Source organism: Ambystoma mexicanum, chromosome 5p (assembly GCF_040938575.1).
Source record: "Ambystoma mexicanum isolate Mex_15411 chromosome 5p, UKY_AmexF1_1, whole genome shotgun sequence".
In the NCBI taxonomy this organism is placed as follows: Eukaryota; Metazoa; Chordata; class Amphibia; order Caudata; family Ambystomatidae; genus Ambystoma; species Ambystoma mexicanum.
Window position 1 is genome coordinate 531657692 of NC_090930.1, and position 14869 is coordinate 531672560.

General features: G+C 44.9%; 1 protein-coding gene across 2 annotated transcripts in view; it reads right to left on the minus strand.

Moving 5' to 3' along the window:
- Positions 1–14869, minus strand: part of CHM (CHM Rab escort protein) — a 1673681-nt gene that overhangs the window by 1187651 nt on the left and 471161 nt on the right. For both annotated transcript variants that reach the window (XM_069612935.1, XM_069612936.1), the window contains exon 5: positions 2015–2369. In XM_069612935.1, the coding sequence (XP_069469036.1) occupies positions 2015–2369 (355 nt within the window). The remainder of the gene's footprint in view (positions 1–2014; positions 2370–14869) is intronic.

Here is a 14869-nt window from a genome sequence, read left to right on the forward strand (position 1 = left end):
TAATATCGTTCATGGAAGCAGATATTGACGTGGATGCCTCCTGGATCACAGGTAAATTGCTCTCATTGTGGTTTACAGATCTCCAGATTTTTAATTTCTGTCTGGTTCTCTGCTTTAGCTGCCGAGTGGTCCACCTTTAGGAGGTGTATTTCGGTCCACATAGTGGTACTCAGGTCTTCGTTCAGTGTATTGAGAGAAGATTCAAAAACTTGCCTCTTAAGTGAGTCTGCCATGTCGACTTGCGCTCACCCCACTTCTTGCCCCCCTTTTTTGTGTGCAGATTGTCTTTCTTGTCCCAAAGATTTTAGATGCCCCGAGCTCCTCCCTTTCTGGCCTTCCCCATTGACATGGATAATGGAACTGCTCCCTGCTGGCGTCGATAATTCTAACCAGGAGAGAGAGCAGCACGAGCACACAGATACAGCCCTTACTTCATTCTCCCCGATGCATGGAACCCCAGATTCTGCTCCACCACTTGCATACACAAAGCTCCTCCATTACTTACTAGGCATGGAGGACTAGATCCCCTCCACTTCGGATGCTCGAAGACTCTTCTCACAGGTGTCCGCTCCACCCAGGAACGGTGCCGCCAAGTACAGTCTCCCGCATCAGGACGAGCACTGCAGGCTCCGCCCCCACATGGATGCAGGTCCCTCATCACAGCCCAAGATGACCAGTAGCCTCACCACCAGGAAATGCACATCTAACAGGCTTGCCAGGCATTGAAAAGCTCTCCGCTGGAGCACTGTTACTGGCCCTACTTAGTCCCCCAGAGTGAGTGACTCTGAAGCTCTGCTCCCAAGTCACTCTCCGCCATTCACTGGCTGTCCCACATTGTTACTTTTATAATACTTATTGGCATGAAACAGTGAATATATAGAGCTTAGCTGAATAAACTTCAAAATGTATGTTGCATACACACCTTCAGCATGGCACGTGCCAAAAATCTCAAAAATAGAAGCAGATTTGGAGAGATTTTGACCAAGACAGTGATTTTTCTGTCTCTACTGAAATCTTAGTGCAGTGTATAGTGAGCACAGGAGGATGAGGGTTTCATAGTAAAATCTCTAAATTACGCCATAAGGTTCACAGCATTATCTATTGTAGTGTAACAATGTACCAACTAATTAATATGGAATGACTTGCAAAATAGGTTTTTCTAACAAATAATTAAGACATGATTACAACTTAATTTAGCCCGTGCTACTACCTCGTGGCAAATTCAACAAGCACTGTCTAATGGGTACGAAAACATAAGTAGCAGAGATCAAAATTAAGATTGGATAAGCAGTAGCTAAAAGCAGCTCGTGTGTATCCAGCATTAACCAGTGACCAAGAGCTACCACAGGCTAACAACGAGCTGGTATCTGATGCAAACATATCATTGTGTTCCTTATTTATAACCCCTTCAGCTTTGAATGCCATATAGATGTGTCTTAATGTTTATATATCGATGTCCCAAACTCACAAGAGTTAAATCCACATAATTGTGTTTGTTCAGCATCAGTTGGCCTGGGGTGCCAAAAGGTAGCTCCTGGTAGCTGTTGGTGTCAATCTAACCAGGCTCTTCTAGGCTACAAGAAGGAGCTAAATAGCTCCCCTCAATTTCAAACCCTGATGTAGTGAACGTTTCAGGAAACAAAAGACATAAATAGATCATTTCAGAGATACTACCAAACAGACTAACACTGTTCAACATGAATGATTTAACGTGCAACATGTGTCAGTTCATCACTCGTAATGCTTCAATTCTTTGATATCCATTAGATACTATTCAGCTCACTATCTAAAGCCTCAGGAAACAGCTTTTTGTTGTATAATTGGAAACAAATAGATCATGCAATGTTTTATCCATGAAGCATACTTCCTCTTAAACTTTTGTATTCCACCAAAGAAAATAATATGATGTCTAGTTATTGGAGGAACCAACAATGATGGCATATGCACATTATTCTATGAAACAGTGAATTCCCTGGAAGCGCAATGAGTAAAGAGTAGTTATGGAAACTCTTACCGTTGACACTAGATCAATATTAAATCTTCGGCCTTCTCTGACGATATCAGCGTAAGTAATCTTTCTTGGTGACTCTGGACAAAGGGTGTCGGTTGTAGGTTCTAAGTTCTCGCCTGCATTTGCCATGTTTTCAGAGTCCAACAGTGACTGGCTTTCGGGTGAGGAAATGTCATTATCTTGTTTAATTTCTGGATCACCACTTTTGTCATTCTGCCCAGGTGTGTCCGGTTGATTGGAATCGTCATTCTGGCTTTTCTGGACTTCATTTTGAACATCCTCATTGGAACATGAGGCAGACAAGCTGGGGCACTTCTGCAAAGCATCTGCTTCTTCCACATGATCATCTGTGCTCTGACTGAGTGAGGAGAGGCAATAGTGTTATGTATTAACAAGAATATAATGCATTGACTACAGTTTGCAACTAAATTAATAGAACAGGGCAATGGTACAAGTGCATTTAATCTTGTATATCAAAAACAGCCTTTTCACATTGGGTACACATTGCTGTACGCAATGCTTTAAGTGGAATGAGAAAACAAAGGGCAGGGCTGCAACAAAGGTGTGTCACCCTATCATGTGCATAGCATCAAGAGTGCTGGGCGTGACCTAAAGGGGCCCAGGGTGGTTAGGCATGGACCGCCTACCCCAAACAGTACACCACGACAAGCTGCAAGCATGCATTTTGGTAACTCAGTATGGTTGCAAGCATTCTTGTTTGCATCCGGTCTGCATCTTGTAAATAAATCTCTCTGGCATAGATTGCAAAAAATCGCTGCCTGTAAATAAATCGCTCATTCAGTACAGAAACAATCAATGATTAAATAACCCTCATTTTGTAAATGCATCTCTTTTGAGAAAGAGGAGGGTGACCAACCACCAATGTGAGCTCCTCTCTCCTTTGCATAAATTCACCTTTGCATAAAATCAAAGAGCATTCTGGGAACACAAAAATGAGCACATTTCTTATATTTGACAAAAAAGTGAGTCAAAGTGATCGAAGCATGCAAACCTTCCAAGTGCATAATGCAGACTTGACTTGGTGCTGATTTAATGTACTACAACACTCACCATAACAGAAAACGTTTGCAAGTCATGAGCCATAGATACTCATTTGGTCAGTTTCAGTGTTTGTATGTGGCGCTTGGGTTGTCCTGCACGAACAGAGGACTACTTCCAGTTTGGAGGCCATCTTCAGATTCATGTAATGCAAGGACATTGTCCAATAAGGAGCTCATGGTAGGTTGGCAGGAGGGCCGCATGTGAATGTAGGAAATTTACCAATGCTGGAGTACAGTAGTTATACATATTCCATTTTTTCCTTCTCCCACATTGGATCCTTCATAGATTTACATGCGTCTAATAGATTACATATCAAGGAAGTACCTTGCAGGTGAGGAGGAGACACATGAGGCTCTGTTAAACTAAACAGGCTCCAGGGCACCCCTGTGCCAAAGCCAGTAGACTTTAGCACAGGGGTGCCCCACAGCCTGTTTGCCCGTAATGTGGCACTTTGTTAGCTAAAGCTGTACCTTCCAGTGCATCTCTCTACAAATATCTTCTAGGACACAATGCAAGAAACGCTGTTGTGCTACCATTGCCCTGGCAAAATAAACCTGGACTCTTCTGGGAGGAGTTCTTGCAGCCCTTTGTAGAGCATCTCAATGCATTCTGAAATCCAACTGGCTATGCCAGCCTTCGAAGAGTCGCTCGCCAATGCCACTAAGGGGAAGAAGATCAAAGAAGACAGTCTTTCTTCGGTCCGATCAGCAAAGCTTTAGATCCCTTGTATTGTTGTAGGGACTGTAACAAACGCCTGGCTGAGGAGGTAGACCTGTCGGGTAAAGTTGGCATGACACCCAGCCAGCTGTAAGACGAACACCAAAACATACGGGTTGCTACGTAGCCGCACTGTGTTCTTATGAAATCTGCTGAAAGGCCTATTGATTGTAAAAGCATTTGTTGCCACAATTTTCCGTGTAGTAACGATAGCTACATGAAAGAAGATTCCTAAGAAGCAAGATCGAAAGTGTGCATATGCTTGAATGGGTGGCACGTTAGCTCAAAAAGAGACCAGCCTATTGCGTCAGCAGGAGTAAAAAGTGGAGGGTATTATCAGAAAGTACTTTATCAATCTCTTAATTTTGCTTTTCAAGTAACGAGATTGCGGCTTTACACATGTAGCTTAGGTTGAAACGGCTGCAAATAGAGCCCCGTGGTAGTGTGTTAAACTGCCTTGACTATGCAGAAAGAGAAAGCAATATATATGGGGATGGGTGACTAAAGAGATAGAGATCTTGTTAGATGGCGTGTGTCAGACTGCCTTCGTTATGCATAACAGAGTGGCAATATTGCGTGGTGAAGACATAGGGATTGATATCTTGCTGGATAAACCAGAAAAAAAGACTCTTGCATATTATAAAAGATGTAGCTCTCCTCCAGGGCACGTCCAACAGCCAGAATTCCTCAAAAACATAGTAGCAATGTGCTCAGGCTTAGTAGGGGATGCACCCTTATACCAGATGTTTCACTTTCTCTGTATAGAGGACTGTGATACAGGTAAAAAGAAGAAGTGAGGACTGGGTTACTACATGTGATATTGTGACAATTCACAGAATCTTGTCACTTCTCCCTAGAGGGGAGCCCTTCCCTGTGAGGCTACGGAGGTGAGCCTGCTACACACAATTTCCTCTATCGGTGGCGGAAAGCGGGGCCTCACATGGAGAGTCCCCCTTCTTGGGGATACTGACTCCCGTTCCCGTTCCGTGAAGGAACTCCCTAACCCTCTGAGATCCTTATGTCATCACTACCTCAAGAACTCCAACCCAAAAAAAAACACTTTATTGGAACACCTCTTCCTTTACCCCATTAAAAGCCACAACCACTGAGAAGAGCAAGAGTGAAGTAAACATGAAGAGTGTCAACAGGTTGGAATGCACTAATACCAGGAAAAAGAAGAGTGAAGGTGTAATAATAACGATCACTCCTCCATTGGAAACATACATCACTGGGAAGAGTTGGAACAATCGTGTCATGAAGAACACTCAATTGAGACTGAGGAAGGACAATGATCCTCCGCTGGGGAGGACCCAGCCAGATATTATAACAATTGTAGAAGGACTTGCAGAAGAGGGAAACCAACACAGAGCAGGTGTAGCCCGGGAAGTTCAAACACAGGAGGGAGAAACCCATGAAAGCAGGCTGGTCCTCACAGGACGTGGTGAAGCAAAAGCAGTCCAGGAGCTGGCAGCGAGCCGACTCACATGAAGGACTGGAAGATCCAAGTGGTGGCGTGACCTCGGGGAGGTGGACCGGTCTGCAAACGACACCAAGACCGCTGAGCGGAGGGGTCCGTGGACCCATCAAGAAGCACTAAAAGCCAGAGATAGAAACACTGGAAGAGTTAACCAGCACAGATGAAACCAGCAACCCCAGGAAGAACCAGTGACGCCAGCCAGTCACAACAAAGGTAACTGGAATGGCGGAAGACCAGGTAGGGGACAGGCGCATAGAGAAGGCAATAGCTAAAGTAAAGAAAACTTTGTGAGTATTCTCAGTAATTGTGAAAACATTAAAGCAATACAAGAAGACTTCGGGAGTCATCTCCCTCATCTCAGTAGCTGGAACACCAGTAAAGGAAATCAAGACTACTACAGGAGACATCTCCAATGAAGTAACTAAAGTCAATCAAGAGGTCTACAGGACTTGTGGTGTTCGTCTCAGCAACAGGAAAGAGACACTAACAGAAGCCCAGTGGGGAAAAGAGCAACATTCGGACATAGTGAAACACAGAACATTGAGACAAAAGAATCATTGGAAACGTAAGAGACTGGAAGAGCCTCTTAAAGGAACTACAAGGGTGGATTAGGAAAATTACAAGGAACTATATGAAGATAAGTTACTACGGCTGAGTAAGCCTGTCCAGGAGAAGGGAGTCATTCTCCTGGAACTCATTTTATTTGCTGAACCTGTTTTCTTTAGTGGTACAGTCTGCGTAGGTTTGTTTTTTGGACGGAGGACGGACTAATTTGATTTGGACAACATCACTGACAACAAACATTCTCAGATTTCTGTTAGGCAGGAGGGCATCCCCTGCTTATAGGGACAGATCAGCCTTTTTTCTATAAATTTAATAAAGAGCTGGTTAAAAATGTCCCCTCTATCTGCCTCCCTCGTTTGGCCTACCACAATATGCAAACCAGTGCTGCTAGGCCCAAGAAGGGACCATAGGCGTTAACTAGCTTGGAAATTGTTGAGCTTGGGCAACACACCCGAGAGTGAAAGGGAAAGGAAGCACAAGTGACACTTCTATTTCATGGCAGGGCAAACGCCTCAGAGTTTACTTGAATATTTGGAAAACAGGCCATAAAACTGTGATTTCCATGGGCATTTTTATAACGGACAGTGAAGGTGACACTGCACTGCCCTACTCCCAAATACAAAACCAAGGGGAGGTGTTCAACATGACCATTTCCATCAAATTCCCCTGCTAATCTGTTTAGACAGACTGAAAGCATATACAGCTGCTATCAGTACCATAACATTTAGGAAAATGTTATTTCCATTGTGGAGCTAAAGGTCTTATCGGAGGTCACTTTTTGAAGGTGTTTCCATAACTCAGGAAATTGTAAGAATTGTCCTGCATATTACCTTCAGCAATATAAGACTGGCATCTTTAGTGTAAAAGCGGTTTTGTCCGGAATTCAAGGTACCTCAGCATGGGCCTCGCAAACATCTGCAAACAGGATGAATCTGGCACAGGATGGCAGGATTTGTAACCGTGTGTTGTATGTTTTCACTGAAAGTGCAGGTGTGCAAGCAAGGAACGTTATATCGTTAATAAGAACCTGGATCGTCCTTTGTGAAAGAGCATAGCCACTTAGCTTGTGTTGGAGTACACTCTTTGGAAAAGGTCTCGACAGAGTATGCCCATCATTTAAGATATGACTATGCTTCGCGGAGCCTGGCACCTGAAGCATAGCCGCTTTACCTCCATCACATTCGATAGTGAAGTACATGTGCAAAACCATACAATGCAGCCGGTTGCCTGTGGCACCCCTGAAAAGAGTCTGGTGTGGCTACTAAGACAGGTCACTGATATCTGGTAATTCTGGCACAAATGCCTTGATCAGGATGCGTGTTACTAGTAATATCGAGAGCGCCCATGGATATCCATAAAGTGCCATGGGAGGGGCAAAGGGAATTTTACTTTGCTCCTTACTGCGATGTGACTAGAGAGCAGCTGAAGGATACATGTGTAAATCCAGAGTCTGATGCCAGTATTGAATTGGATATAGTGTAACCCGAGACACCCTACACATCTCAATTATGTCGTCCCTGTGCAGGCAGAACATCAGTGCGCTTAACAAAAGTGCTATGTCTGTTGGATCAGGTTAGATCGGGCCAAGATGGCTGGTGACCTTGCTCTCTGTATTTGTAAACTTGGCATCCACCTAGACTCCTCCCTTTCCTTCTCCCATCACATTTCTCTCACCTCTCGTCCCTGTCGTCACCACCTCTACAACATCCACAAGATCAGGTCCTCTCTCCCTTTCCACGTTTCTTAACTCTTAATCTCTTCACTCATCTTCGCCCGACTCTTCTACTGTTCCTCTCTTCTCTTTTGACTCCCTGCCTCTCATCTGACACCCCTCAAGTCCATCTACCACTCCTCAATTCGTACTCTCTGCCTCCTAGGCCCTCGCAACTCTCTGCTTGGTCTTCAAATCTCTCCATGACCTTGCTCCCCCTTATCTCTCTTCTCTCCTCTCCTCTCCTTTTACACTCCCTCTCGCCCTCTCCACTCCACTGACCACTTTCTACTTAATGTACCCCCGTCTCCTTGTGCTGCTTCCCGCTTCCACTCCTTCCAGCTTCTGGCCCCCTTACATTGGAATGCCTTACCTCTCTCTATCCGCTCCAGCCCCACTTACACCTCCTTCTGCACCTCCTTGAAAGCCCTTCTTCTCCACTCCCCCCTTCATCTCCTACCTTTCTCCTCCCTTCTCTCCCACCCCCTTACCTCCCCTTCCCTTCCTCTCACTGCCACTCAACTTATATCACATAACTGAACTTATCCCCTTCCCTTCTCTCCCTTCCTCCTCACTTTCCCTCATCTCCTATAGCCAAGGAAATTGTTCTACATATTGTTACGCTGGTTTGTCTCATGTTTGTTAACTTGCTTCTCCATTATTGTATCTTGTTTTATTGTAAAGCGCTTTGGTATAAAGCGCTATATAAAATTAATAAACAAACATTTGGTGCCATCAGCATTTGCCTTACGAACGCATTTGCCTTTCACCTGACATTTACTGGAGGGCTCAACCTCCTTCTCAACTCATGCCTCAGTGACACAAGCTCCAGTTTTGAGGTTCTGCTCACACAGGTCAATAAATCTGCAGGAAATGCCTAGATCAAGGGTCTTCAATTCCCATTACCCCAATCCAGCAAAATCAATCATGAGTAAACCGGAAAAATTATGTTGTTTATGATAACATTTTGAACATTAGATAGGTGATAACCAATCCTTGGTCTACGTCAGGAAATTAACTTCCTTGATGTTGAACTGACGGCAGGTCTAGACCTGCTGCAGTGACGTTTCGGCTTTAGAATGGACAGCCTTCTTCTGGGCCAATAGGATTGTGAAAGCCTAAGAGAATGTGTAAGAAAACAGAAAAGTTTTTAAAAAAAGGTTACTTGCTCGTGTTGTTACAAACATGACAAGTAATGCTGGGTCAACAGTTAAAAAGAGAAACTCAAACACATATAAAGGTGTATTCTTGTATAGGAGGGATAAAAACAACTGACCTTTGATTGGTCCGGGCTGAAGAGGTGGGGATAGAAATCAGACTAAAACTGGAACTTAGTGGTGGAAATCCAGTAGCAAAAGTGCGTGTAGGGCCTTATTTTGGCATTGTTGATCAAATCAAGACTGCGCAGGAGTAACCGCTAATAAAGTTGGAGACCTGGCACACATCAGAAAAGAAAAGAGGGGGTGGATGGGGGAGGAAAAGGAAATGTACGGAAAAAGGGGGGGGGAAGAAATGGGTAAAATCAAGAAAGGGAAGAAGGAGGGGGAGGGCACATGCACTATTTGTTTGTCTTATTGTTTGTTTGTTTGTGAAATTTAATTAAAACTTTTTTTTTTTAAAAAGGAGGGGGAGGACATAGAATACATATCTAGTTAAATATGGATATCCATAGAGTCCCCTTCTAAATGCTACCAATGATCACTCAAACATAAGAATAATGATGAACTCTTAATAGCTTACCCTGCATGAACGCGGGCTTATGGCGGACTGTGATTGTGGTGTGTCCGTGGTGTATACTTTAGCCACACATGGTCAGAAACTGTGCCAAAGTGATGGAACTACAACGAACGTGATGGCTCCTGTGAAGTGCATGAATAGAAGGCCTTTAAAAAGTGGCTGCACGAAACCGCCGTGACGCCTATGAGGCGGGTGTGAGTCAGCCTAAGAGAGATTGTATTGAAAAAGGCTCACCTCCAATGAATCAGAATGAACGGCGAAGAAGTCCGTTGACAAGTAGTGGTGCAGGACTGTGTTCGAGCCTGATTCCAGCATAGCGTTATGCTGGGTAATGTGCGCATGGGTCCTGGAATAGTGTCTAGGACATTTGAATAATAGTGCGTACCTATGCGCATGCGCTCTGGATTAGTAGCGTCACCCGCATAATAGATACAGTGTCCATGACAGGAATAGAGGACACTAGTCTCCTCGCACATGCGCTATAGGAGGGAGAAGGGTATGTCTCTGCCGTGTCGTTTTGTCCTGTATCTTGGGCTAGCAATGCTGTCTGACTGCGTCATGTGTCAAGGTCAAAGATAGTTGATTTGCTACATATTGCCATAATATGTTGTAATAGATCTTGTATGGGTAGACATTATGAGAATAGTGCTGTGTGGTGCAGGCATAAATTATGTTGATTAGGTGAGTCTAAAGGAGTAAATCTAATTGAAGAAACCCACGAGTGAGATAGTGTGCCCTGCATTATGACCTATACTCAAATTGAAATAAAAAGTTGTGGGAGCAGGGTACAGATAATGATGTAGTCAACTAGCTAAGGGCAATGTCAAGATATGTGGAGTAAATCTCCTATTTTTGGGAACTGCCTTACAGATTGAGTGTTATCCGGAGATGTATGGGTAGGTTAGTGTTCTAATATATATAACCCTCATTTGAATAGTGTATGTGGGTGATAATCTAACCATAAATCCGGGAATGAAAGGCTGTAGGCAGAATATCCCCAGAGTTAGCATCAAAGGCTAAAAGCGTGGAGCATGCCCTAGTTGGTATCGGCCCGTGTACCTTTTAAGTGTGATGGAGCTGTCAGGTACTAAAGAGTCTACTAATATGAAATAAGAGTTGGAGGTTCTTATGTGACAAGTTCACTACGTGGGCTCGAAAAGCTAGGGTGTCAAGATTACTGGTAAAAAGTATTCAGCTATGGTGATAGTTTTCCGAGGGGATGGCTTCATTAAGTCCATGTTCAATTGTCCGCAGTTTGAAAATCCACCATGCCTCTTTATAGTTAGGGCATTTTTGATATTCGAGGTATTCTGAATTTTGTCAAGGACCCACCATTTCAATTGGTCCTGTGTATGTTGAAACTGCACAAAGTGTCAACCTAACCTAACATGGGGTCCCTGCTGTGGATGTCCCCTTTATGAGACATAACTTGGTCCTACATGAAGGCACACATGCATTTATTAATAATCCAGCGAGCTTTGCTCATACACAGACGAACACCTTCTGATGCCTTGCCCCAAATCATGGCAAAAACTATGCCCTGTTCCTCAGCAACATCTTCTACTCCTTTTCGTTTCACGTGGAAATGGCACTTTCTGCTACATTGTGCTTCTTTAAGAGTTCCTTCTGTTGATGTACCTGGGCCTATGTCGAGCAACGTCTGAAAGCTTCTACCCTCTTTGGATGCACTTTGCTGCAAAGTAAACACCATTTTACACATTGAGCATGAAAGTAGCCTCTGCTAGAGCTGGATGTTTTAATGTACCTACATTATATCTGTGATGAAGTCACAATGGGTACCCTCGCTTCGGTAAAACTTAGGTCGGCTCTGGGGACAAAGAGAAACTGACCATTAAGTGATGGGACCTCTGGATATGGTATGCAGAGGACTCCCCAGAGGCATTTCACCTGCACCATTTCACTGTGCTTCCTTAGCTGTCTACCAGATGATAGGGAGCATGGTAAAAGGTCAGGGCTCCAATTATGACATCAAGGGGATTTCCTTCACCCAACATCCTTCCCCAGTGTGAGTTCCTAAAAACCCAGCTGCACTTTTACAGAGACTGACCGTAAATGGCACTTTCCAAGGTCCACTAAGACAGGAGCACGTCATCCCACAAGTGCATTATCCAGCCAAAACTCTTCCCATTACTAAAAATGGAACCAGCAGGCCAGCTCTCTGGAGACAAAAGGGACGAAACAGACTATCACACCCTCATTGAGAAAGAGCACTGTAGAAAACCTTCCACTCCCCATTCAGCCTTAGGGCTTATGCATGAAAAACAGTAGTTTGGCCATAAAACCACATTGGAAACACCAACTTGAAATTCCATTACAAAAGGGAAGCAAGCAAACGCCTTTACCCTTTACCTCCAAAGATGTGAAAGGGAGACAAGCTGCTCACCACACAAACACAAAAAGCGGACATGAATTCAAACTGGCCACCTGCCTTTTTCATCCCACCCGGCTGAGTAATGAACTACAAAGAATCATTCCCAATCAGATCCCCGAAGAGAACCGCCTGACAATCACAGCCAATTATGAAGTGAACACACTGCCCAGGCAGTACACCCAGGCTTCCAGATTAGGTGCGTACAAGGCCTTTTTACGCATGAAAAGCTTGTAAATACAAGAGCTTTATTTTCCTGTGTACATTTACACACACGTTTAGAGCAGAGGGCAGTGCAAAGGTCAGGTTACTTGACAGAAACCAGAAGGCTTCTTTTGATTTTTATCTACATTGATGTATTTACAAGGCATGGATAAATGCCTCTGAAACTGTCACTACTGTCGGTTATATCTTCTTCTTCACATGAGAAAGCAGATTCACCCCTTCCCCCAACTCCTCACCTTCCACTTTCTTCTTAAGTCTTCCTTCCTTGTGTCTTGAAGGCTTCTCCTTTTTTTTATGAAGATAAGGACGCCCTCGATAGGATGCCACCATGCCACTAAGATAGGGGCAACGGGGGCGTTCCCACCGGGAGCGCCACCCAGGGGAAAAAGCCAAAGGCACAAAAAACCCCTAAAGACTTCCTTCTGGTAGGATTGGCGAAGCGCTGGAGAATGGTAGGTGGTGGAAGAGTCGACCAACCAACCGGCACAGGTTGGAACCAGAAGCACAGCGAGGTACCAGGGGAACACCAAGGCAGTTTGGTAGGTAAACACAGGACTGTAAACAGTAGATCCAGCAAGGTACAAGGGAGTAGCAAAGGCAGTCCGGAGAGCAGGCAGGATCAGTTAACCAGCAGATCCAACAAGGTACAAGGGAGTAGCAAAGGCAGTCCGGTGAGTAGGCAAAGGTCGGTGAACCAGCAGATCCAAACAAGGAGCAAGGTTGCTTCAAAGAATCCGGAAGCAGTCCAAAGAAGAAAGAAAATAAGGAAGAATAAAAGGAAGCAGGCGAGGAAGGAAAAATAAGGAAAAAAGGAATAGAGCAGAGGCGGGCAGAAAAAAGAGGAAAGAGGAAAGGAAAGGTAGGCAGCAAAACAGGAGGAGGAAGAGGGACGAAGGGAATACTAACTAGAATCAAGGGAGAGGCAGAGTAACCCTAGCAAGGCAGGATAGTCGAGAAAATTAGCTAGCGGAAACACACACTGGAGCGGCAGCAACACAGGAAGGAACCCGGAACGTTGCAACACGCACGCAACCCGGAAGCGGTGGTCTTTAGACTACCGGTCACGTACGCGCGCAACGTCTAGGACGGCGCAGGGATCGCCGAGCAAGGAAATCAATGACGGACTGTCTCGCCAGCGATCCCGCGCCAGCGATTCCATACACGCCATCCCTGCCGCGATATGACAGTATGCCCCCTCCTATGGAGGCCTCCCCCAGGTTTGCCAGGATGGTAATGATAGAATCTGCAGGCTAAATGTGGGGCATGGACGTGAGAGGCTGTTTCCCATGAATTTTCGGACCAGTGATAACCCTTCCAACGTACCAGGTATTCCAACCTACCCCGGCGATAACAGGAATCACAGATTTGGGCAACCTCAAATTCCTCCTGGGTAGAATTTGTGGGCAAGAGGGTTCTTTTGAGCTGACGAGACCAAGTGTCTTCATGAAAACATTTCAGTTGAGAAGCATGAAACACTGGGTGGATTCTGTGCAGGCCTTTGGGTAGTTTTAATCTAAAGGTCACTGGGTTGATAACTTGTGTAATTTCGTACAGACCCAGATATCTAGGGGAAAGCTTGGAAGGGTGTGCCCATCGTGGTAAGTATCTCGTGGATAACATGACACGAGAACCCACCTCCCATCTAGGGACCGGGTTACGATGTTTGTCGGCCTGCATCTTGTATCTCTTTTGGGCTTTGCTAAGGTTTTGTTTGGCCTGCAGGTGAACGTCCCGCAATATGGCGAGAGTGGAATCTACAGTGGGTAAGCCGGTAGATATGTTAGAGACGGGCAGCAGGGCCTGTGGGTGATAACCGTAGTTGCAGAAAAAAGGGTTAGACCGAAAGTAGAATGAAAAGAGTTATTGTAAGAGAACTCGGCCAGAGGTAGTAGAGAGACCCAATTATCCTGTAGAAGGTTCACATAGCATCGCAGGTATTGCTCCAAGGTGCCATTGAGGCGTTCTGTTTGACCATTGGATTGAGGGTGGAATCTGGACGTCAAGGCTCTCTCTACTCCCAATCGGTCGCATAACTTCTTCCAGAATTGAGAAGTATACTGGCTACCCCGATCAGAGATGATCTTCTTAGGTACCCCATGGAGACGGAAGACATCCTTGATAAACGTTTCGGCTATACCAGCCGCTGTCGGGATACCTGGTAGAGGAGAGAAGTGAGCCATCTTAGTGAAATAATCGATCACCACCATGATGCATGTGCACCCTTGGGATGGAGGTAAGTCTACGATGAAATCGGTTGAAATGAAGTTCCAAGGTCCATCAGGAACGGCATTGGGCTCCAAAAGTCCTATTGGTCTTAGACGGGTACTCTTGCTACGAAGACAGGTCATACAGGATTGAATGTAACGGTTCACATCTCTTTTCATATTCGGCCGGTAGAAATGTCTCTGCAGATAGTCCAAAGTGCCTGTGGTGCCCCTATGACCAGCCATCTTGGAATTGTGACACCATTTTAAAGCCAGTTTCCGGAAGTAGGAAGTAGGCAAATACAATTTGCCTTCCACAAGGTAGAGACCATCCTTGATGTCGTATTGAATGTTGTGAGGATGTTTCTCTAATTCAAATTTGCCTCCTGAAGCTTCTTTCACTTGACTCAGAAACGTGGTTAGTACTCCTATCCGTCTTGGTAGAGGAAACATCAGATCATGAGCATAATCAGATCCTGACATGTAGTCTCCTCGGCGGGACAGAGAGTCAGCGACAAGATTCTGACTCCCTGGAATGTAGGTAATATCAAAATCAAACTGGGCAAAAAAGTGGGCCCATCGAGCTTGACGTGTGTTGTAACACTCAAATTGTCGCAGTACTTGTAAGTTCTTATGATCGGTTCTAAGGGAAAATGGATGTTTACCTACCTTGTAGTAGATGTCGCCACTCCAAACAGGCCGACTTCATGGCCAATAGTTCACGCTCAATGACGGAATAGTTCTTTTGGCTGGCATTGAGGGTTTTAGAGAA